Below are 24,681 nucleotides of genomic sequence, written 5' to 3' on the forward strand. Positions count from 1 at the left end.
TTTGTTTTTCTCTTTCTGACTTACTTCACTCTGTATGACAAGTCTCTAGGTCCATCCACCTCACTACAAATAACTCAATTATATTTACATGGTAACAAGTACATAAATAGTGCTTAATAAGCATCTACTAAATTAATCATAAGTAAACTTTGCAAATACTATAAGATTACATGTGCAGTCAAGACTTCTCCCATTAATTAGAATCTTAGAGAGGATGATTTATCAAGTTATTTAAATCCAATATTAATTAATTTATCTTAGTTCCTAAGTTGGCAATAAGTGTACAAGTGTTTTGATTTTAATTTACCCAAGTTAGTCAAATTCACTTTATGATGCCTATTCATTTTGGCAGCAAAATTCACCTACCTGAAATATGTAATGTACTTACTATCTAACAAAAAAATGAAGTGTACTTTAAAATGTATCTAAAAAGTAGGTTTAAAGTACATTTCTTTAAAATTCTATAATATAAATTATTCTAATAAAAAAGTTAAGATGATAGGAAAATAATTCATTTTGTATATAGAAATGTGTACTCTAGAAACTGTATAACATATACTTCAGTGTACTTTTCCAGATTTTGAACATGCAAATGCAAGATTATTTAAACTACTCATTTTCCTTATATGAGACATAATAACACCCAATCTACTGCATAGTGTAAAAATAATAGCTTAGAGTCTACATCATATCAACCTTGTGTTTGTATAATACAAATGAAGTGTGACCTGGCTGATCTTATTGCTCCACTTAAAAAATTCTACCATCATTCTCAGGTCATGATTATTTTATACACTGTTTTCTTGTACCGATGCAATCTTTTCATTAGAAAATGCCTTGTTTTTCAAACTATAAATACTTAAGTACTGACTATAAAACTGCTAATGACACGTGGCTCACTCGGTATATTATGGCTATAAAGCATTACAAGACACCGTTACAGAACTCTGATGTAAGGATGGAAAAGAGGAAGAGAATTTTCAAGTATGTCACCAGTTACAAATCAAAAATTCTGCATGGAAAGTAGGGAAAACTGAGACTAATGTTTTCATTTGACTGATAACATTCTGTATATTTTAAGGTTTTAAAAATATTTACAGATTATGATATAAAGGTATAATTTAGAAATAATAACTGAGAGATCTGATTTACCCTTCCTACCTTAATGAAACAGAAAATCAGGGGCAAAAAATGAAACAGAAGTTTTCATATGTTGGACAACAAGCAGCACATTACTGTGAACCCTGCGAGAGGGAAAAAAATCAAGGTGAGCCCTTCAACTGAGGGTGAGTCTACCAGGAAAGGGAGGCAACTCAAACAGAATCCAGAAGACTCACTGTGCTGAGGAGACAGTGATCAAAGTTCACAGAGGCCATGGTTGCTAGAATTTGCAGAGCAGAATAAGCAAATAATACCTGTCACACCAAGGCATACCAAAGTCAAACTACCAAAAGCCAAAGATGGAGTAAAACATGAAAGTATCAAGAGAGAAATTACAAATTACATAGGAAGATGAACGACCCAATTAACAGGGACTTTACATAAGAAATTACGGAGGGCAGAAGAGTCTTCAAAGCATCTTTAAAATGCTGAAACAGAAAGAAACTATTAATCCAGAAGCCTATGACACATGAAATAATTCTTTAGGAATGAAGGTAAAATGCAAACATTTTCAGATCAAAGTAAGAGAATTCATCACTAGCAGACCTCCATTACAGAAAAAGCCAACAGAAGTTCTTAAGGCAGGAGGATCATGATACTGATAGAAATTTGGATCCTTAGAACTCAAAGAGAACACTGGACATGATAAATATCTTAATAAATGATAAATACTTTTTTCTGTTTTTTCTTTTAATTTCTTTACGTCATAAAAGTATTGATATTTAAAGGAAAAACTGTACTGTCTTATGATGCTTGCTTGCTTATTTTTTATTTATTTATTTGTTTTTTTCTTTGTTTATTTATGGCTGTGTTGGGTCTTCTCTGCTGCAGGCGGGCTTTCTCTAGTTGCGATGCACAGGCTTCTCATTGTGGTGGCTTCTCTCGTTGCAGAGCACAGGCTCTAGGCGCACGGGCTTCAGTAGTTGTGGCATGCGGGCTCAGTTGCTGTGGCTCGTGGGCTCTAGAGCGCAGGCTCAGTAGCTGTGAGCTTGGCTTGCATGGGCTTAGTTGCTCCACGACATGTGGGATCTTCATGGACCAGGGCTCGAACCCATGTCCCCTGCATTGGCAGGTGGATTCTTAACCACTGCGCTACCAGGGAAGTCCCTTATGATGCTTTTAACTTATATAAATCTGATAAATTAATAATTAAAACATAAAAGGAGAGATATGGATGTATACAGTTGCAAGATTTCTATATTTTATGTGAAGAAGTGCAACATTAACTATAATCCAACTGTGAAAAGTTAAGAATGGATACAGCCAACACTTTAAAAAAATGCAAAGAAGTACAGGTTAAAAATAAAAACAGGAAAAATTTAAGTGTGATTTCCTCTATAAAAAGGAGGAAAAGAAGGAGAGAGGAACAAAAATAAAGGAGACAAATTTAAAAAAGGAAATCATGTACATACTACACTCAAATCCAACCACATCAATAAATACATCAAGTGTTAACAGAATAAACACTCCAATTAAAAGGCAGAGACTGACAGAATGGGTGGGAAAAACATGGAACTAGATGCTGTCAATAAGAGACACAAATAGATATGAAGACACAGGCTAGGAACAAATGAATGAAAACAGGATATAACATACAAAGAGATGAGAAGGCTGGAATGACAATATTAATAACAAGAAATCAAATAGACTTTAAGACAAAAAAGAATTACCAGAGAAAAAGAAGGGTTTATTTTAGGATAAAGGGGCAATTCATCAGGAACACCTGAAAAGAGCTATGCCCAATAGGAGTGCTTCAAAATATAAGCAAAAAATGACTAAATTAAAGGGAAAAATAAACAATTCCAGGATCATGATTGGGAGATTTAAGATCCCTCTCTCAGCAACTGGTAGAACATCTAGACAAGAGGTCAGTAAAAACATTTAAAAAATCTAAACAACACATTTGCTTAAATAATATTTATAGAACATTACAACCAATAGTGGAATACACATTCTTTTCCACTGAATGTGATATGCATACCAAAACAAACTAGATGATTAGCTATAAACAAGTCTTCATAAAATTTTAAGAGAATGATGTTTCCTGACTAAAAAGGAATTATATTACAAAGCAATAACAATATAAGATAATGAGATAACCCTCCCCAATATCTGGAAATTAAACAACATACTTCTAAATACACCATAAGTCAAAAAAGAAATCTTAAAGTAAGTAAGAAAATATTTTTAGGGGGATGGATGGAGTGGGAGTTTGGGGTTAGCAGATGTAAACTTTTATATACAATATATATAATATATATTATACATTCTATTATATATTATAAGTAATATATAATATATAAAATATATAATATATATAGTGATATATAATGTCACTCCAAGGTATATATCCAAAAGAAATGAACACATATGTGCACACAAAAACTCGTAGAGAATGTTTACAGCAACATTACTGACAAGAGCCAAAAAGTGGAAACAACCCAAATGTCCATCAACTGATGAATAAACAAAATGCAGTATATCCATACAATAGAATATTATTCAGCAAAAAAGGAGCAATAGAGTAATGATACATACTACGACATGGATGAACCTTGAAAACATTATGCTATGTGAAAGAAGTCAGACACAAAAGCACATACTGTATAACTCAACTTACATGAAATGCCCAAAGTAGGCAAATCCATGGAGACAAAAAGTAAATTAATGGTTGCCTAGGGCCAGGGGGTGTTGTGGAGTAACTGCTAATGAACATAACGTTCCTTGCTGAGGTGATAAAAATGTTGTGGAATTAGATGGTGGTGATGATTGCACAATTCTGTGAATACACTACACATCACTGAATTGTACACTTTAAAAGTGAGAAGTTTATAACATGTTAATTATGTTTTGATAATCTTTAAAAAAGATGACTGATTCTTTCTTTCTTTATTTATTTTTTTGCGGTACGCGGGCCTCTCACTGTTGGGGCCTCTCCCGTTGCGGAGCACAGGCTCTGGACGCGCAGGCTCAGCGGCCATGGCTCATGGGCCCAGCTGCTCCGCAGCATGTGGGATCTTCCCGGACCAGGGCACGAACCCGTGTCCCCTGCATCGGCAGGCGGACTCTCAACCACTGCGCCACCAAGGAAGCCCCGTGGATGACTGATTCTTAAAAGTAAAAATAATAACCAGGTATTTAGGGTGCTTTAGCATATTTAGAAGTAAAATGCATAAAATGGGAACAGACTGGAAGGAGCAAATAGAAATTTACTGATGTAAGAATATATGAAGGGGTATAATTATTTGAAACTAGACTGTGATAACTTAAAAATGTATATGTAAATCCTAGTGGTAAACTCTAGTAAGTTAAATATATATATTGTAGCCCCTAGAGCAAGCACCTTGTAGGTTTATTGTACCAATAAACAGAGGTTATTGTACCAATAAACAGAGGTAGAGCTTCAAGAGTAATATTAATAATACTAGATTATAAGTGAAAAAACTTCCCTTTATCTTTAATTTCTACTACTTATACTCCATTTCCCTCCACCTAAAACATCCTGCCCTGATGTCACCAGGTCCTTGAAAATATTCGTCAATGGAGACTGCTGCTTCTCCCAAATTTTCCAGACTGAAAAAGAGGACTAGACTTATTTCTTGATGCTCACAGTTGCTAGCATGGGCAAATATGAAACATGTGTGCTGGCATTTTCATTCTCATGCACATATCACTACTTCCTACTGAGTAAACACACCCTCCTCAAAAACACTCCCAACATACCTCCAGACAATCACTACCCAACATCAGTTGAAGTTGAGACTCATGACAGATGTGGCCATTCAGTCTTCATGACAACCTTCTGTTCTTTTGAAATACAAGGCATTTGCTCAGCTCAATCTCTAATTCTCTTCATTGAACTTTTCATACTACTCATCTTTCTCCATGGTTTCTACACTGGCTCATATTTTTCTTCTGCTCTCTATTAGAAGTCATTAGCCCATTTGACCTAACATTAATTACCTTGGCCTCAAACTTCTGTGAATTCCTCTGTTTCAAATTCCATGTACAAGCCTATACAGGGACCAGTAATTGAAGGCTCCCACTACATCCTGCCTTCTGCTCACCTCCTACTATACTGAGGCAAGGTCTATCAGAACTAAGATGCTCCAGGAAGAGCGCTAGATTTGGAGTTACAACACCTGGGTTCAATCCCTGCCCTGATACTGCAGGAATTTAGGTGTTTCACTGGACATAATGGTATGTTAAAATTAAGTCCCTAGAGCAGAATTTCAACTAAACTGGCTTCTAAGAATATTCAACAAGTTACCACCCTTCACCCAGGTGAATTAATCTCAATTTTACTTTTCATATCCTCCACCAAAATTCCAAAGCTAAGATTGTCTACTCTGTATTCTATTTCACCGATTTGAGACTATGGACATTGTAATTTTATCAAAAATCTAGTGACACAAGTATCTTATAATATGTTGTGTTTCAAAGTAACTGAAAAGTATATGATTCTTTCCCAACAAAAGGAATCATGAAAATTATGAATCAAAACAGTACCTCAATATTTTTACTGGCCACATTCTTCACAACAGCAGGAAACAGTTCAGATGCATTTTTCCCTTTTGCAATCATCTGAAGAATAAAAGTGGAATATTAGGGCTGAAACTTTTTTAAAATTAGTCATTTGAAAACAAAACATAAATTCTACATACATTAAATATTTAGAAGACAAGCTACAGAAACAAATAAGCTATAGAGTTAACAAACAACTCTTTTTGAGTCACCTTATTTATTCCAACTATCTGCAGCAAAGAACAAATAATCTCTTGGGAATCAATATAAATACACATAGACATATTAAGGAAGAAATAGTAATTTAAAGACATAATATTTACAATAGTTTTCTCTGGCTAATGGTGTTGTAAACACTTTTTAAATATTTGTACTCTTCTTTATTTTCCACGTTCTTACATTAAAGATGTAATGCTTTTGCAATGGGGGTGGGGGTGGAGAATGAATGTTATTTTAAACAAATTACAATAATTCTTTCTCCTTTGGCTTTCTTTTTATAGATTCCCCTACTTCTCCAACCATTTTTTGCAAAGTTCCCTTCACCAGGTCCTCTTCCTTTCCCCACTAAAGTTCTGTGCACCAACATCTTTTCAGGCTACACTGTTCTACAATCTCTGAAACGCCTGAGATTTCATTCACCCTCAATGTGTTAACTCCTACCTCTACAGGGATCAACTCCCCAAACTCTAGCCCTAACTCTAGGCCCTAGTTCCACTTCTCTAACCGAACATTATTAGATGTCTTTCTCATCCAAAACTTGCTATGTCTAAAACCAAACCTATTTTTCCTGATAAAATGGCATTCGTGCTAGAATTTCCTATTTCCACCAATTTTCCCAGATACCAGAAACCATGGAATTATCTTGGTCTCTCCTCACATCTACACAGTAACCAGGTCCTGTTGTGAATTCTTAGCACACTCACATTAATCCCTTTCTCCTGTTACTATCCTAGTATAGGTCAATATCACCTACAGAGGACGTTTCCGACAATCTCCTCCTCCTGTCCATAACGTACATCACCGACAGTTTCAAATGCTCAAACTATCACTTTGCACATCAGCTCCCCCTCAAAGATCTCAAAAGCCTCTGACTGCCTAAGAGTCCAAACTATTTCATTTACTATTCAAATGACTTAATTGCATTAACATCCCTTTTAAGCTCATCAACCATTATTGTTCTACACCGATGTTATTATAAAAGTAAACTGATCTACTCACCTCTTGCACATTCTCTGGCTCCTCTATGCTGGTGCTCATATCATGCCCGAAACCCACTTCTTTTTAATTTTCTAAGTTCTACCCTTCTATCTAGAGTATCATCAAATTCTAATCTTTCTCCCTTGCTAAAGCCATCTCCTAACACCTAGCTCACTATGGCGTCCAATCCTAATTTCCTCTAGAATTTTTTAATCTACGTTTTTCATTTAGAATTTCCTAGGTGTTACCTTTTATTTTTATTTATTTCAGTTTTATGTCTACCTGAATTTCCATTTCCTTCACTCTCATTCCCAGAATATATCTTTATGTCTTTTAATAGTACGGACTTTGGTAGCCACAAAATAATATTTTAACTACAGGATAATTTTTTGGAAAAGGGATCTTGGGACTTCCCTGGCGGTCCAATGGTTAAGACTTTGCCTTCCAATGCAGGGGGTGCAGGTTCAATCCCTGGTCAGGGAGCTAACATCCCACATATCTTGGGGTCAAAAAACCAAAACATAAAGCAGCAGCAATATTGTAACAAATTCAATAAAGACTTTATAAATGGTCCACATCAAAAACTAAATAAATATATATATAAAGTCTAAAATACCATTTTAAAAAAAGGGATCTTTATGAATTATACATCATATCTAAGAAACTACCTTAAAAAGGTAAAAGGCATTAGTTTTATAAATTTACAATAATGTTTTATAAATACTATGTGACATTTTAAACAACAATAATCCCAGTTAACAATATCTCAGAAGACCTTTCTACATGACAGCTTTAGAACACTCTAATACAAACTAGTCTTTTCATTTTCTATTTCTTTACCTGTGAAATTATTTGAGTATTCTGTGAAACCTTCTGAGTATTAAAGAAGGTTCACAAAATAGTGCAACTAAAGCATCTTTATATGAATTTTACAATTTTCTCATCTGTAAAATGAGGAAAGAGGGATAAAATGTTCTCTAGGGCCCCTTCCTTCAGTCATTCAGTAATTAACTAAAGTCAGAGATCCTTTCCTATGATATCTTATTCTAAGGCTTCCCCAACTTTATTCTACAGAATGCTATTCAAAAAGATGTTAATACACAAGGGAGAAAAAAAAACCTAGAGTCAAATTCATTCAACAGATATTTGCCGAGAGGATACTACATGCCAGGGACTATTCTAGGCCTTGGGGATACAACCGTGAACAATATAGTCTTTACCCATCGGAGCTGACCTTTTAATGAGGGTGAGGGACAATAAACAAATATAGTATGTGAGGTGGTAACAAGGGTACTATGGAGGAAGATAAAGAACTGCAGGAGAAATGGGAAGTGCTAGGGTAGGAGTGGGAGTTGCTCTTTTATGTTTTGGTTAGTGTTTGCACAGCATATATTTTTTTTATCCTTATATTTTTAATCTATCTATGCCTTTATATTAAACGTGGGGTTTTCCTAGAGAACGTACAGTTGCATCTTGATATTTTCATCAAATATGACAGTCTCTCTTAGTTGGCGACTTTAGATCACTTACATTTAATATAATTATTGATGTAGTTATATTCAGGTCTACCATTTTATTATCAGTTTTCTGTTTATTCCCTGTGTTTTGTTGTTCTGATTGCTGTTACCCTCAATATTAGGAAATTTTTTAGTATTTTATAATTTAACTTTTTTTTTTTTTTTTTTTGTGGTATGCGGGCCTCCCACTGTTGTGGCCTCTCCCGTTGCGGAGCACAGGCTCCGGACGCGCAGGTTCAGCGGCCATGGCTCACGGGCCCAGCCGCTCCGCGGCATGTGGGATCCTCCCAGACCGGGGCGCGAACCCGGTTCCCCTGCATCGGCAGGCGGACGCGCAACCACTGCGCCACCAGGGAAGCCCCTACTTTTTTTTATTTTAATTTTTATATTGACTATTTGGCTATATCTTTTTGTATAATTTTTATTGGTTCTTCTTTTAGAGATTACCAGATAATTACATAGGTGCACAAACACAGTTGACAGATACATATAGACAGGTAAGTCAAGATATGTCAAACCTTCCACAGTTTACTTAGAGTTACTACTTCACAAGGTCAAATAAAATGTAGAAACCTTTCAACCATATAGGCCCTTTTAATCTGACCTCCCCACTACTCTTTATGTTATAACCATCATATATTTTATATCTACATCCATCAAAAACCTCTCAGACAATGGGATACTCAGGAGGATAAAATTAGTCCTTTATGCTTACCAGATATTTACCATTTCTATTGGTCTCCCTCAAAATCCATCACATATTTCCCTTCAGCCTGGAGAACTTCCATTAGCCTTTCATTAAAGCAGATCGGCTAGAAATACTCTATAATTTTTTTCTGCCTGAGAATGTCGCTATTCATCTTCATTCTTTCACTGGATAGAGAATTCTAGATTAACAATTATTTTCTTTCAGTACTTAGTCATTCAGTTTATCCTGATTGGGGTTCATTGAGTTTCTTTCATCTATAAATTTATGTCATTCATCAGTTTGGGAAGTTTTCAGCAATAATGGCTTCAAGTATTTTTTCTGCCCTAAAAAATATATGTTACATGGACATAGATGTGTTGGTATCATCCAACAAGACCTGAGGCTTTGTTCATCTCTTTTCTTTAATCTCTAGTCTAAGAACTGACTAATTTCTAGTGATCTGTCTTCAACTTTTGACTCTTTCTTCTGTTATATCAATTCTGCTATTTAGTGAACCCAAGATATTTTTATTTCAGATATGATACTAGGACTTCCCTGGCAGCCCAGTGGTTAAGACTCCATGCTGCCACTGCAGCGGGGCACAGGCTTATTCTCTGGTCAGGGAACTAAGATCCTGCATGCCATGTTTTGTGGCCAAAAAAAAAAAAAAAAAAAAGATATCCAGATATGACACTATACACATGACAGAAATTTCAACAAATTTCTAATGATGTGGTTCACTTGATATATTTTGGAAAACAACTATTTACCCATTAGTTACTACCTGGGGAATAAGAAGGTATAGGATATCCCTTTCCCTAGCGTAACTTACCATCCAATCATAAGTGGCCCTAATATTACTCACTACTGAAGTATAAAACAAGAGAAATGTCTATTTAAGTCTTTACCCATTTTTAATTGGGCTGTTTTTAGTTATTGGGTTATATGAGTTCTTTATATATTCTGGAGAGTCTGTATCAGATATATGATTAAAAATATTTTCTCCCATTCTGTGGGTTGCCTTCTCACTGGTTGACAGTGTCATCTGATGCACAAAGTTTTAAATTTTGACATAGTCTAAATTATTTCTTTTGTTGCTCACCTTCTGATGTTATAGCCAAGAATCCTTTGACAAATCCAATGTCATGAAGTTTTTACCCTGTGTTTTCTTCTGTGAGCTTTATGGTTTTAGCTCTTACATTTAGGTCTTTGATTCATTTTTTCACTTATTCTATATATGGTATGAGATGGGGGTCTAAAAATTCATTCTCTTGCATGTGAGTATCCAGTTTCCAAACACCATTTGGGGAAATTCTACCCCCAATGAATTGTCTTGTACCCTTGTTGAAAATAATTTGGCCATATAAGTGAGGGTTTTCTTTTAAGGCTCTCTATTGTGTGTATATGTCTCTCTATATGTCTGTCTTTATGTTGGTACCACACATTTTGATTACTGTAGCTTTGTAGTAAGTTTTGAAATCAGAAAGTGTAAGACTTCTTTGTTCTTCTTTTTCAAGATTGTTTTGGCCATTCAGAGTCCACTAAGATTCCACATGATTTTAAGATAGATTTTTCTATTTTTGCAAAAAACATCCCTGGGATTTTGATGGGAACTGCACTGAATATGTAGATAATTTTGGGAATACTGACATCCTAATAATATTAAGTCTTCCAATCAATGAACATGGGACATCTTTCCATTTATTTGTGTCTTAATTTCTTTCAGCAACACTTTAGTTTTCAAGGTACAAATCTTTTGCTTCCTTGGGTAAGTCTATCCCTAAGTATTTTATTCTTTTTGATGTACCATAAATGAGACTGTTTTCATAACTTCCTTTTAGGGTTGATGACTGTTACCATATAGGAACACAACTAATTTTTATGTGTTAATTTTGTATCCTGCAACTTTGTTGAATTTGTTTATTAGTTCTAAAAGTTTTTTGTGGACTCTTTAGGGTTTTCTAAATATAAAAGCATGTTGTCTGTGAATGAAGATAATTTTACTTCTTTTCCAATTTGGCTGCCTTTTATTTCTTTTTCTTACCCAACTGCTGTGGCTAAAACTTCCAATACTATGTTGAATAGAAGTGGTGAAAGTGGACATCCTTGTTTTGTTCCTGAGCTTAGAGGAAAAGCTTTCAGTCTTTCACCACTGAGTATGATGTTAGCTGTGAATTTTTCATATTTGGCCTTTAAAATGTTGAGGTAGTTTCCTTTTATTCCTAGTTTGTTGAGTGTTTTATCCTGAAAGGGTGTTGAATTCTGTCAAATGTTTTTTCTGTATCATTAAAATAAACTTGTTTTTTCTCCTTCATTCTGTTAATGTGGTGTATTACAATGATGATTTTCATGTTATTCATGTTATTTTAAAAATACTGAATAATAATCTAGACCTAAAAATTCAGATCTAGGGACTTCCCTGGCGGTCCAGTGGTTAAGACTCTGTGCTTCCAATGCAGGGGGCACGGGTTTGATCCCTGATCAGGGAACTAAGATCCCACATGCCATGTGGCATGGCTCCCCCCAGAAAATCCAGATCTAAAAACATAATTAATGTTAAAAAGCATTAATCTTTTTTTAACTCAGCAAGATAAAGAGAAATTGCACTTACTTTCTCAACAATTTCAACTAGCTTCATTTTTTACAGATATACAGATGGGGAGAAAATTCAGCATTTTTACTTTATAAATAATTACTAGTTAGTTTACAAACCTGCAGTTAATTTTCAGACCCAACTGCAACTCCTAAGAATCAGCCCCCAAGAATAAATAGAGAAATAGAAAATGAACTGACCCTTGACTTCTATCCCAGAAAGTACTGTGAAGCAAAATTGACAGAAAACCCATCAAGGTTCTATAGGCATTACATCACTAGTAAAAATTCAGGCCTGCTAACCAGGAACTGGTCCTGATGTATATTAGCATGGTAGAAAAAACCTGACCCTTAAACAACTTCCAACCTAAGAATAAAAAAAGATGCCAACATCAGCCATAAGTTGAATCCTTTAAAGTATACACAGAACTGAAGCATTTTTATTGAAGGGAGAAAGAGAACAAGGGATGGGTAATCAGTCTAGAAAGATTTAGTCCAAAATGTTTATTATAATCATTAACTTAAGACAGTAAGAATTACGCATGTTTTTATTTTCTTCTTCTTATGTGGACTTTCTCAAAATTTTTCTACAACAATAATATACCATTTGGCTTAATTTTTTTTTTTTACAAATATTAAACAAAAATATCTGGAACTTTGAAATTATCTTTAATTTTCTTAGGGTCAATAATATCCAACCAAATACCATGTAACATATATGGCTATGAAATAATATAGATCAATAACTCTAATTAGGAATTTTAAGAATTTTATCTATCAAAGAAAGGTTCAGATTTGCTCATTATCCCAAAACTACAAAGACAAGCAAACTAATCTGAGAAAGACCTTTAATATCCAACACTTACTAAAAGAAAATATGTCAAAGATTTCAATACACCAAAATATTCCATTCTTTTAAGGACTCTGAATAATCAACTCATCAGTATTTTACCTAAAAAACGTATTACAAGTTCACTATATGAAGCAATACATTTCAAATTCTTAGTTCACATTTCATCAAGCCACGATAAAATACAAACATGTGCTTTAAACATTAGACACATATTTTTCAGAAATATCAAGAAAAATAACATATGTATGTTTCAACTTGAGTCCTGCTGTGTAGTAAGTGACCACAGATTTTGAAGTAGGTAGCTTTTCTTCCCTAAGCATGCTTTGGCATACATGAGACTTTATTCAACATATGAACCATTGGAAATATTTCCCCATGATTCTAAATAAGCCTCAGATATTACCAAAGAAAGATAATAAAATGAACTGAAACTATCATTATGGTTTCTCTCTAGTAGATATTGCTGACAAGATGCTCTGCTGACTCGAAGGACTACCGACTACGAAAGATAGCCAGATGTGCACTGCCAGCATTTTGATATATATTAGAAAGTAATGTGTTAAAACAAATACATAACACTTAAAATTTTGGCAGATTAAAATTTAGAAATGTTTAAAGGTTTTTAACTATGAAGCTAAGGTCTTAAAACTACTCTGTAATCATGAGGTGATAAAACCCCATATTCAGGGCTCATGAAACCTAAATTATACAGAGAAATGTAAATATTGACAATTACATTTAAAAAATCCAAGAAATTTTGAAGCCAATATAATATTCTGCTAATTGACCTCTAGCAAACTACTTCCACCCAACAGATGTTTTGACATGATGCATACATGTGCATACATGAACATAACATTTTAAAAATAATTTTTAAAGCTCCCACATAGAAATATGGTGCTAACTAGAAATCGAACTAAAAACTGGACAGAAGTAAAGGTGAACAAATGATTGTTATAATATTTCACTGGAAAAAATTTCAAGAAAAATAACTGTTATTTCATAAAAGAAAAAATTAGCAAACAATAACTGCTGGTTTAAAAGTGAAATACAGGGGAGGATATATCTTACATAACCGTTGTGCTATGAGTTTGATTTTCCATTTTCTTCTCCAAAAGTTAAGTTAGAAAAGATCTGTGATGATGAACAGTTTCTCCTGAAAGGAAACTAGGTGACTGAATTTTGGAAGCACATCTTGAATCAGACTAACCATGCTCTTACTGAATTTTTAAGTTGCTGTTAGTTTGATATTAAAGCAAAATTAAAAGATGTCTTAGTTTTCCCCATGGAACTTTAATATGTCAAAAGCCATATTGTCTAAATGTGTTTCTTAGGCAAATACTGAGTAGTGTTTTAAATTCAGACATAAAGCTTCTACTGTGAACATATAAGAATGATTAATATTCTTTTTAAAGACTTTTTTTCTTTTAATCATACATTCAGGAAATATTTTAATTTCATGGTCAAAGAATGGTGAAAGGTAATATGTGTTGTTTTCTTTTCATTTCTAGTAACTAAGAGGAGATCCTTATTTTATTTGTTGTAGAAAATTCCTACATGAAAACTGGGCAAATGGTATCATATCTGGCCAGCTGCAACCTCCTGCCTTGACCTTCCTTCCTAGGGTTTCTTTGTTGTTGGGACTCTTGATTAAGTGGCCTTGGGTTCATTTCGCAATTTTGCTAGTCATCAGCAAATTCACTTGCATGACATTATTGCCAAATGAGAACACAGGTGAATTACTGTGATTGTGGTGTAGGGTAGTGCCACGGAGAAAACTTTGTTTGTAGACATTTACCTATGTTCATTGACTTTATTTATTAAATTCAATTACCATTAAAAAAACTGAAATACAGTATTTAATAGTATTCAAAGACAAAATATTTAGAGAAGCTATTAGCAAAATAATAGAACTTAAAATTGAACACTGAAAACTACACTACATTGTTGAGAGAAATTAAAAACGACTGAAACAAGTAAAGAGATAGAATCATGATCACGGAATAAGACAAAATGGTGTTAAAAAGTTAATTCTCCCAAAATTAATCTATAGATTTAATGCAATTCCAATATAAATTCCAGTAGGCTTTTTTTCTTGTAGAAACCAACAAGCTTCTAAAATTTACATGGAAATGCAAAGAATATACAGCATAAACAAAGCTATCTTTTAGAAAACAGGAAGACTTACAGTATTTTATTTTAAGGCTACAGAAATCATGAGTGAGGTATAGGTAAACCGAGAGCCACAAAGATCCATGAACCAGAAGAGAGAGTTCAGATGTAGATCGACAAACACACAGTAAACTGATTTTCACTTGAGGCTGAAATTCAGCGGGGAAAGGACAGCTTTTTAATAACAAATGGTGGAATATTTAATAACAAATAGAGGAAAATCAGACATGCATTCGGCTCTTAACCTCACACCATACATAAAAAATAATGCAAAATGGATCACAGACCTAAACATAAAAGCTAAAAACAAGAGGGGAAATCTTTGCAAACTTGGAGCAGGCCAAGATGGCTTAAATAACAACTCATGCTATGAATCTAGCTCGATCCTAATCAAAAACCTCAACAGAGGACAAAAAGAAAATTATAATCCAACATCACTTAAATACACAGAAATATATCTACTTGAACTCTACAGGATATATTAAAACCAAGACTAGAACATTACAAATATTTCCAATAAAATCAGAAAAAAGATAGTGTCGTCTTCCACCACCACTACTATTCAACATCCTAGTGGAGCTTTATCCAAGCAAAGAGAGGAAAAAAAACAAATGAGAGATAAAAATATTTGAAAATAAAAATCTGTCACAACTTCTGGACAATGTAATTAAGTATCCAGAAAACCAAGCAAAGAAACCAAAAAACTACCAGATCTAAGAAGAGAGTTCACTGAGAAGGCCAAATGTGAGAACAGAAAAGTCATTTGTTTTCCTATACACCAGTAATAATTAATTTTGAAAATATAATGAAGGGAACCATTCATAATGGCAACCAAAATTTAAAAGTACACAGGAATGAATCTAACAAGGAATGCTTAAGATTCCCTATGATTAGAAACTATAAAATATAATGCTACTGAAAGACAGGAAAAGAGGGAGGGAAGGGAGATGGAAATACACAAATTCCACATTACCCTAATCAAAATCCAAAAACAACTTTTAACAGAACTTGACAATTTGATCCTAAAGTTTATCTGGAAGATGAAACTTTTACTTTTTATACCTCAATATTATTTGAAAATTTACAAATACATATTTGTGCCACTTGCATAATAATTTTTTCCAGATCTATGGTGATATAATTGACATAGAACATTATGTAAGTTTAACGTGCCAACAGGTACATGAAAAGATGCTCAGCATCACTAATTATCAGGGAAATGCACATCAAATCCACAATGAGGTTATCACCTTAAACCTGTTAGAATGGCTATCATCGAAGAGACAAGAAATAAGTGTTGGTGAGGATGTGGATAAAAGGGAAACACTGTGCACTGCTGGTGGTAAATTGGTAATGTGAAATATATCTCACATATTTCTTATACACACATACATATATCTGTATGTGTGTTGTGTGTAAAATGGGATATTATTCAGCCATGAGAAAGGAAGAATTCCTGCCATTTTTGACAACATGGCTAGATCCTGAAGACATTATGTAAAGTGGCAGAATAACTTTTAATTAATAACCATTTTCTTACACTTAAAAGCTCAAATTCCAAATTTACCTTTATACAAACTTCCTAATGAGAGACAGTCTATAACTACTAGACTAACTACTAGTATGGCTATGTTTACATTTTTTTTTAATGTTTATTTTTTATTTATTTTTTCTTATTAGTCATCCATTTTATACACATCAGTGTATACATGTCAATCCCAATCTCCCAATTCATCCCACCACCACCCCCACCTCCCAATATATTTACATTTCTTTATGATGTTTATTTACATTTAAGTTACATTTATAATAGTCAAGTAGTCTAGATTATGAGAATATCAATTTTTATTTATCAGTTTGAAAGAGGAATATAGAAAAACTACCAAATACCTCATTTTCATATTTAGTAATTTCAATAGTATCCTCAGATTTAATGAAATAATTTACCTTAATGGAATGTAAAGCCAAAGTTTAATGAAATAATGAAGAGCACTGCCTGCTTTAAATGAATGGCAGTGCAGGACTGTAACCTGCAGGACTGCAAGCTGAAACCATGCAAAGCAATCTTGATAACCAACTGTAAAACTTATAATGGATCTGTGACTTCTTTTTTTTAAGTTTTAGTTATTTTATTTATTTATTTTTTTTTTTTTTTGGTTGAGCCGGGTCTTAGCTGTGGCTCGCCAGCTCCTTGGTTGTGTCCTGCGAACTCTTAGTTGTGGCATGCATGTGGGATCTGGTTCCCTGACCAGGGATCAAACCCAGGCCCCCTGCATTGTGAACATGGTGTCTTATCCACTGCACCACCAGGGAAGTCCCGGATCTGTGACTTCTAAAAATTTTGTAGAAACATTTAAAACTCTCTTATTACTGTGAGTCAGAAATGTATAGGAAAATGAAAAACGATAAAATATTTATTTAATATACTGTAACTTAACATTAGAAACATTGAGAATTAACTTATCAAGAGTAGTTTGAACGGACTCGTCTTATTCTCATCCTTTAAAGCAGGGGCCCCAAACCAGTACTGGTCTGCGGCCTGTTAGGAACCGGGCTGCACAGCAGGAGGTGAGTGGCGGCTGAGCAAGTGAAGCTTCATCTGCCACTCCCCATCGCTCACATTAATTACCACCTGAATCAGTGGTCCCCAACCTTTTTGGCACTAGGGACCGGTTTCATGGAAGACAATTTTTCCACGTATGGGGTTGGGGGGGAAGAGATGGTTCAGGCGGTAACATGAGCAATGGGGAGGGGCAGCCAAAGCTTAGCTCGCTCACCTGCCTCTCACCTCCTGCTGTGCGGCCCAGTTCCTAACAGGCCACACGACCCCTGGCCTGAACCATTCCCCCCCCACTGCTGTACCGCCTGAACCATCACCACCACCCCCCACAACCCCACCCCTGTCCGTGGAAAAACTGTCCTCCAAGAAACCGATCCCTGGTGCCAAAGAGGTTGGGGACCACTGATTTAAAGTACCAAGCAAGCAGGCTTCCCTGGTGGCACGGTGGTTAAGATCCACCTGCCGATGCAGGGGACACGGGTCCGAGCCCTGGTCCAGGAAGATTCCACACACCGCGGAACAGCTAAGCCCGTGTGCCACAACTACTCAGCCTGCGCACTAGAGCCTGTGAGCCACAACTACTGAGCCCGCATGCCACAACTACTGAAGCCCACACGCCTAGAGCCCGTGCTCCACGACAAGAGAAGCCACCGCAATGCGAAGCCCATGCACCACCACAAAGAGTAGCCCCCATTCACCACAGCTAGAGAGAAAGCCCGTGCACAGCAACGAACACCCAATGCAGCCAAAAATAAATTAATTAATTTTTTAAAAAAGAAAGAAAAGTACCAAGCAAGCATCTTTTCTATTCCTTGGTAAATTATTCCTTTCTAAGTTTGGCTCAGCTTCCAACATTGTATCCTTTGTACTTTCAATGTTGTGAATTATCTCCTAGAGTTCCTCTAATGTGAAGATTTTTGGTAGCATCACTTCCTCTGGCATATCTTCAGCCTTTTCATCACAACTATTTTCCTCATTTATGTTGAAAAGCTTGCCTTACTGAACTTCCTCAAGTTACATATTTAGAGTCTCTCAAAAAGGGGCAGTGTCACCATTCCCACAGTCAGCTATTTCTCTATAACTCCAGTTACATTCTATCTGAATTTCATTTCTAGTGTTATTTTCATTTCTTTGCTGCATTTTAATCTTTGTTGACCAAATCCCTCTTTTAATTAACCATTTTTATAAAATGTTAAGTGGGCTTCTCACTGGGAAACAAGTAGGGACCACTACTGCACGCTTCGCAGTCTGTACACAAACTGAGTAACATACACAGCGACCAATCACTAAAAATAACTTTGAAAGAAGTGACATGACTGGTCACTGATCATGATGCACATTTGTTATATACATAGTGAGTTGTGGAATGAAGAGTTAGTGATGAAGTTTGTACATTATGCAATTACTAAGTTAATATACCATGATATCTGAAATTTGAACCGTCTTGTTAGGGGACTGGTGTTACTTAACTAAACTGTGGTAACTGAAATTCAAATATCAAAGTCATGCAAAGCAAGAACTACCTGTCCATAAATGCTATTACTTATATGTATAACATAATAAATGAAAAATTTACAAAAGAATCTTCAACATTTGCCTTCGTAATCAAATGACATAAATCTGATGCAAGAATCAAGTAATTTATAGGTGTTCTACAGATATAATTAGTCCTTGACTTTTATATATTTGATTTTCACAACTAACTTTTGAACAGGACATATTCATACCCATAATCATCTTTCATAAATGGGATTTGGATTTTAGAAAGGAGATTTCAAACTCTCACATGGTGGCATTGTCTACTGGAAAACAATACTGTTTCAGTTGTGTTTACACACTGCTACAGTAGAGTTTATTTGTGCAATTATGCAAATTTACTACATTTTGACCCTATACAAAAATTTCTGGAAAACAAAATCGGCAGTGGTGGTGAAAAACGCATAGTAAGAATAAGAAAGGTTTTACGAAAGGTTTTACGAACTTAATTCCACTGAGACAAGCAGAACTCTTTAGCATCAGTCACTGAATTAAGCCAGTTTTTTTTCACTGTGAATGTAAACGATCAAATACAAAAATAAAAAGAGTGAGACCAACACAAGTTACAAAACTACGTAAGATTTTATATATAATCAGGAATTGCATTATATTTAGTTCTCTGACAATGGAACCCTCTACATAATAACATATCAGTCCACTGTTTGAATTTTACATTACAACTGAAACTAGAGAAATGCTGTTACATTTACTAGTATTCATTAGAAGTTCTACACTGATAAACTGAATAAAGCACTTCTATTGGTAGTAATGGAATTTGAAAATCAGAAGAAAGCATGCTCACAATTTTTAGGTCATAGAATGACAAAAAAAAATACTTTAGCTCATTAGTATCCCTCTTTGTAGGAAGTCAAAATATTGTTGTATGTAATCTTATTTTGTCTTCAAACTGATTAGCACTCTCTGACAGAAGAAATACCTTAATATTAGAGATATGGAAATTTAAAAACGGAAAAAACAGAATAGGAACTCAAGTTTCTGAATTTTGTCACTTCATTACTTCCTCCAAAACATTTTAGACAGGAAATTTTAAGTTAATAATAAAGGGTAGATTTGGTATTTAACAATTCTTTAATATATATTTTTAATATATCACTACTTGTCATTTATCCAAAAGTCGAAATGATCTACTCTTTTACCTACCCCAACAATCCGTTTCATAGCATCCAATTTAGCAGAATCTTTGTTGCTCTCTAACATTTGCTTTAGATCTTCATTCCTATACAAAAGAAGAGAAAAAATTACATATTTAGATTTTTACATTACACAGGTATTAAAACATAATTTTAATAATATAAGAATTAGAAATAACCTGATGCACAATGTTACATAACTACTTTGTTATTTGTAATTAAATATATATTTTTCATCTAACCCTACCAAATAATATCAAAGTGCTATGTTGTCACAAAGCCCATCAATAAAACAAAAATATAAAACTGTACCTCAATTCTGGGCAAAATATCAACAATCAGAGGCATATAGATTCTCTCATCCCAAAATTTCTCTTGTATAATCATCAGAAAAAAAGAGATAATAAAAATTCTTGAATCAGCACTAAAATATTTTCATAAGCCAAAATGTAAGATCTTTCAGGACTTCCCTGGCGGTCTAGTGGTTAAGACTTCGCCTTCCAATGCAGGGGATACAGGTTCCATCCCTGGTGGGGGAGCTAAGATCCCACATGTCTCGGGACCAAAAAAACCAAAACATAAAACAGAAGCAATATCGTAACAAATTCAATAAAGACTTAAAAAAAAAAATGGTCCACATCTTTAAAGAAAAAAAAAAAAAGAACCAATAGCAGTTATTTCTGCTTAATAGGACTTCCCCCAAATAAACTGTTATTCAAAATAGAAATGCAAAGAATTCCCCATAACAGAAAAAAAAAAATGTAAGAACTTTCTTCAGAATATGTCAAGAAAGAGCACCGAATGAAGAAAAGCTATGTGTCATTCACACATCCTTTTTTCTCCCTAGCTCGCAAAAAGAAAAAAACAAATCTGTAGGGAAACCCACATCGATACTCCCTAATTCAAAGAATTAAGTTAAGGCAATTTTAACACGTAAATGAGAGGATGAGGTAATGAACCAGAGCAGTTAATGATAAGGATGAAAATGTAGAACAGATTCAGGAACTTCTTGGAAGTTGAAATCAGTGGGATGCAGTGACTGAATGTAAAGGATAAGACGGGCACTCAATAAGGATGGCCCCATTCCCAGCTTGGATGACCAAGCAGATGATGATGTTACCAAGTAAGATAACTTTGCTGAAGTGGTAGACATTTTCTCCTTTCCAGAGCTGCTTGCTATACAAACATCCTTAAAAGATAATTTAGAACAAAAACAATCAATGCCTTCATACAGAAGGGCTGCAAAAAGGAGAAAAACCCACACAGAACTGCCTCCCAATATTTTTTTTTTTGGCTTACAACTGATCTGCTCCTATTCTTCAAAGTGAGTGTTGCCCCCAGCAATTAAAAAATCCCTCCCAGCAAAAAGAAAATTCATAATTTGTAATATCTAATCATTTTTCCTTCAACACAGAAAAACAGAATTTTTTAAAGTTATTATATAGCTAGACAAAGAGTTCTTAGACTTGACACCAAAAGCACAGTCCACAAAAGGGAACACTGATTAATTAATTTCATCAAAATTTAAAACTTGTTCCAGGGAATTCTCTCTTAAGAAGAAGAAAAAAACAAATTACAGACTGGCAGAAAATGTTTGTAACTATATATATGCAAAAGACTAGTATCCAGAATATAAAAAGAACTCCCAAAACTCAACAGTAAAAAAACAACCAATTCAATCAGAAAAGGGGAAGAAGACATTGTTAAAGACTGAATTGGTGCCCCCCCAAAGTTCACATGCTGAAGCCCTGACCCTCAATGTGACGTTATGTGGAAATAGGGCCTTTAAAAAGAGGTAGCTAGCTAACATTAAATGAGGTCATAAGGATGGGATTCTAATCCAAAAGGACTGGTGTCCTAAGACAGTGAGTGGTGCACATGCACAGAAAAAAGGCCATGTGAGAACACAGTGAGAAGACAGTCACCTGCAAGGCAAGGAGAGAGGCCTCATAAGAAAACAAACTTGCCAACACCTTGATCTTGGACTTCCAGCCTCCTGGAAGAACTGTGAGAAACTATGAGAAATAAATTTAAGCCACCCAGTCTATGGTATTTTGTTATGGCAGCCTTAACAAACTATTACAGATTCTGGTAACAAGAAGTGAAGTGTTCACGTAATAAATACCTAAAAATGTGGAAGTGGCTTTGGAACTGGGCAACAGGTAGAGGCTGGAACAGTTTTGAAGTGCATGGTTTTATTTTTTAAAACATGCCTTGAAGAGACTGTTGGTAAATATATGGAGTTAAAGGTGATTCTGATGAGATCTCAGATGGAAATGAAGAACATATTACTGGAAACTGGAGAAAAGGCAATCCTTATTATAAAGTGAAAAGAACTTGGCCCAACTATGTTCCAGTGTTCTGTGGAAAATAGAGAAGTTAAAAGTGATGAACTTGAATATTTAGCCGAGGAGATTTCTAAGCAAAGTGTGGAAGTCACAGCCTGGTTTCTCCTTACTGCTTACAGTAAAATGAGAAAGAAAGATAAATTGAAGGAATTGTTAAGCAAAAAAGGAACTAGAACTTGAAGATTTGGAAAAATCTCAGCTTATCCATGTTGCAAAAATCAAGCAAGCGTCTTCAGACGAGAACACCAGAGAACACTGAAAAATCAGTTGATAACAAAATCACGGATGCCCCTCGTGGATTTAATCAGACATCTCAGCTGAAACCAGGAATAGAGATGCGATTATACCAGCAGAGACACTACCAGTTTGGACTAAAAGGAAGAGTTGGGATAAAACAAAGGAAAGCTGGATTCTACAGGACAGGACAATGTGAGGACACAGAGAGAAGACAGCCATCTGCAAGCCAAGGAGAGAGGCTTCAGAAGAAATCAAACCTGCCAACACCTTGATCTTGAGTCCCAGATTCAAATGTGAGAAATAAATGTCTGTTGATCAAGCTACTCAATCTGTGGTATTTTGTTATGGCAGGCCTAGTAAACTAATACAGACATCAACAAACAATTCACTGAAGGAAATAAACAAATGGCAAAAAGCACATGAAAAGATATTCAACTTAATTAGCCATTAGCAAATTAAAACCACAGCAAGATATCACTACACACATACCAGAATGGCTCACTTAAATAAAATAGTGGCAACACCAAATGATAGTGAGGATGTGGAAGAACTGGATTGCTCACATACTGCTGGTGGGCATTGTAAAAGGTTATATAGCCACACTGGCAGTTTAGCAGTTTCTTATAGAACTAAACCTGCAATTACCATACAAGCCAGTAATTGCACTCCTGCACATTTATCCCCAGGAAATGTTAAATTTATACTCACGCAAATATCTGTATTCAAGTATTCATAGCAGCTTTATTCCTACTAGGCAAAATGGAAAAAACCCTTCTGGAAACAACCCAGATGGCCTTCAACCAGTGGATGGTTCAACAAACTGTGGTACACCCACAGCATGGAATACCACTCAGCAGTAAAATGAAACAAGCTACTGACATCTCAACAACTCTGATTAATCTCCACAGAAGCATACTGAGTGAAAAAAATTAATCCTAAAAGGTTACATACTGTATTACTCCATTTATACAACATTCTTGAAATAACAAAATTATAGAAATGGACAAAGATTAGTAGTTGCTGAGGATAAGGACAAGAAGCGGGAAGTGTGGATATAAAAATACAACACAAGAGATCCCTATGGTGATGAAACTGTTGTATCTTTACCTTTGGGGTGGCTACATGAAAATAGAGATGTGATTAAATGGGAACAGAATACCACCCCAACACACACACACCAATAAGTACAAGTAAAACTGGAGAAATCTGAACAAGACTGGTGAAGTATGTCAATGTAAACATCTTGATTGTGATATTGTACTATAGTTTATCATTGAAGGAAACTGAGTAAGGGGTACACAGGATCTCTCTGTATTATTTTTTATACCTGCATATGAATCTACAATTATCTCAAAATCAAGTTTAATTAGAAAAAAGTTATATGACAATTACAACTCATTTATAAGAAGAGAAGCCTATTTTTTAAAATGGTCAAAAAATTTGAACAGATATTTCACAAAGTAAGATTAGGAATACCACTAAGTACATGAAAAGATACTTAAGGTCATTAACTATCAGAAAATGCAAATTAAATGAGATACCATTACACACCCATGAGAATAGATGAAAGACAATAATAAATGTTACCAAGACTATGGAGCAACTAGAACTCTCACACGCTACCAGTAGCAACGTAAAACAGTACAACCACTTTGGAAAACTGGGAGTTTCTTACAGATTTAAACATAAACCTACTATGTGATCCAGTCATTCCACTTCCCAGAGAAATAAAAACATATTTCCACATAATAACTTAAATGAATATTCATAGCAGCTTTATACATATTTAAAAACTAGAAACAATCTAAATGTCGATCAGCATAATGTGATTTAGCCATACACTGGAATACAACCCAGCAATGAAAAAGAAATAACCACTGATACATGCAACAAGATGAATGAATTCTCAAAATCATTATGTGAGTGAAAGACACCAGACACAAAAGAACATAATTTAATTCATTTAAAAATCTAGAAAATGCCAACTAATCTGTAGTGATAAAACCAAGATCAGTGGTATCATAGGCAAAAGGAAAAATGGACATGAAAGGGACATTAAAAAATTTCTTATTCCATGGGCTTCCCTGGTGGCGCTGTGGTTGAGAGTCCGCCTGCCGATGCAGGCGACGCGGGTTCGTGCCCCGG

At 34.9% G+C, this 24,681-nt stretch overlaps 1 protein-coding gene across 1 annotated transcript in view; it reads right to left on the minus strand.

Annotated features, from left to right (window-relative positions):
* The window catches only part of AP3B1 (adaptor related protein complex 3 subunit beta 1), a 277,730-nt gene that overhangs the window by 209,467 nt on the left and 43,582 nt on the right, over positions 1 to 24,681 (minus strand). The window contains exons 2-3 of the mRNA XM_007129837.4: positions 19,962 to 20,037; positions 5,671 to 5,745 (exon numbers count right to left, since the gene is read on the minus strand). Coding sequence (XP_007129899.2) covers positions 5,671 to 5,745; positions 19,962 to 20,037 — 151 coding nt within the window. The remainder of the gene's footprint in view (positions 1 to 5,670; positions 5,746 to 19,961; positions 20,038 to 24,681) is intronic.

The sequence above is a fragment of the Physeter macrocephalus genome, chromosome 8 (genome assembly GCF_002837175.3).
Source record: "Physeter macrocephalus isolate SW-GA chromosome 8, ASM283717v5, whole genome shotgun sequence".
Taxonomy (NCBI): Eukaryota; Metazoa; Chordata; class Mammalia; order Artiodactyla; family Physeteridae; genus Physeter; species Physeter macrocephalus.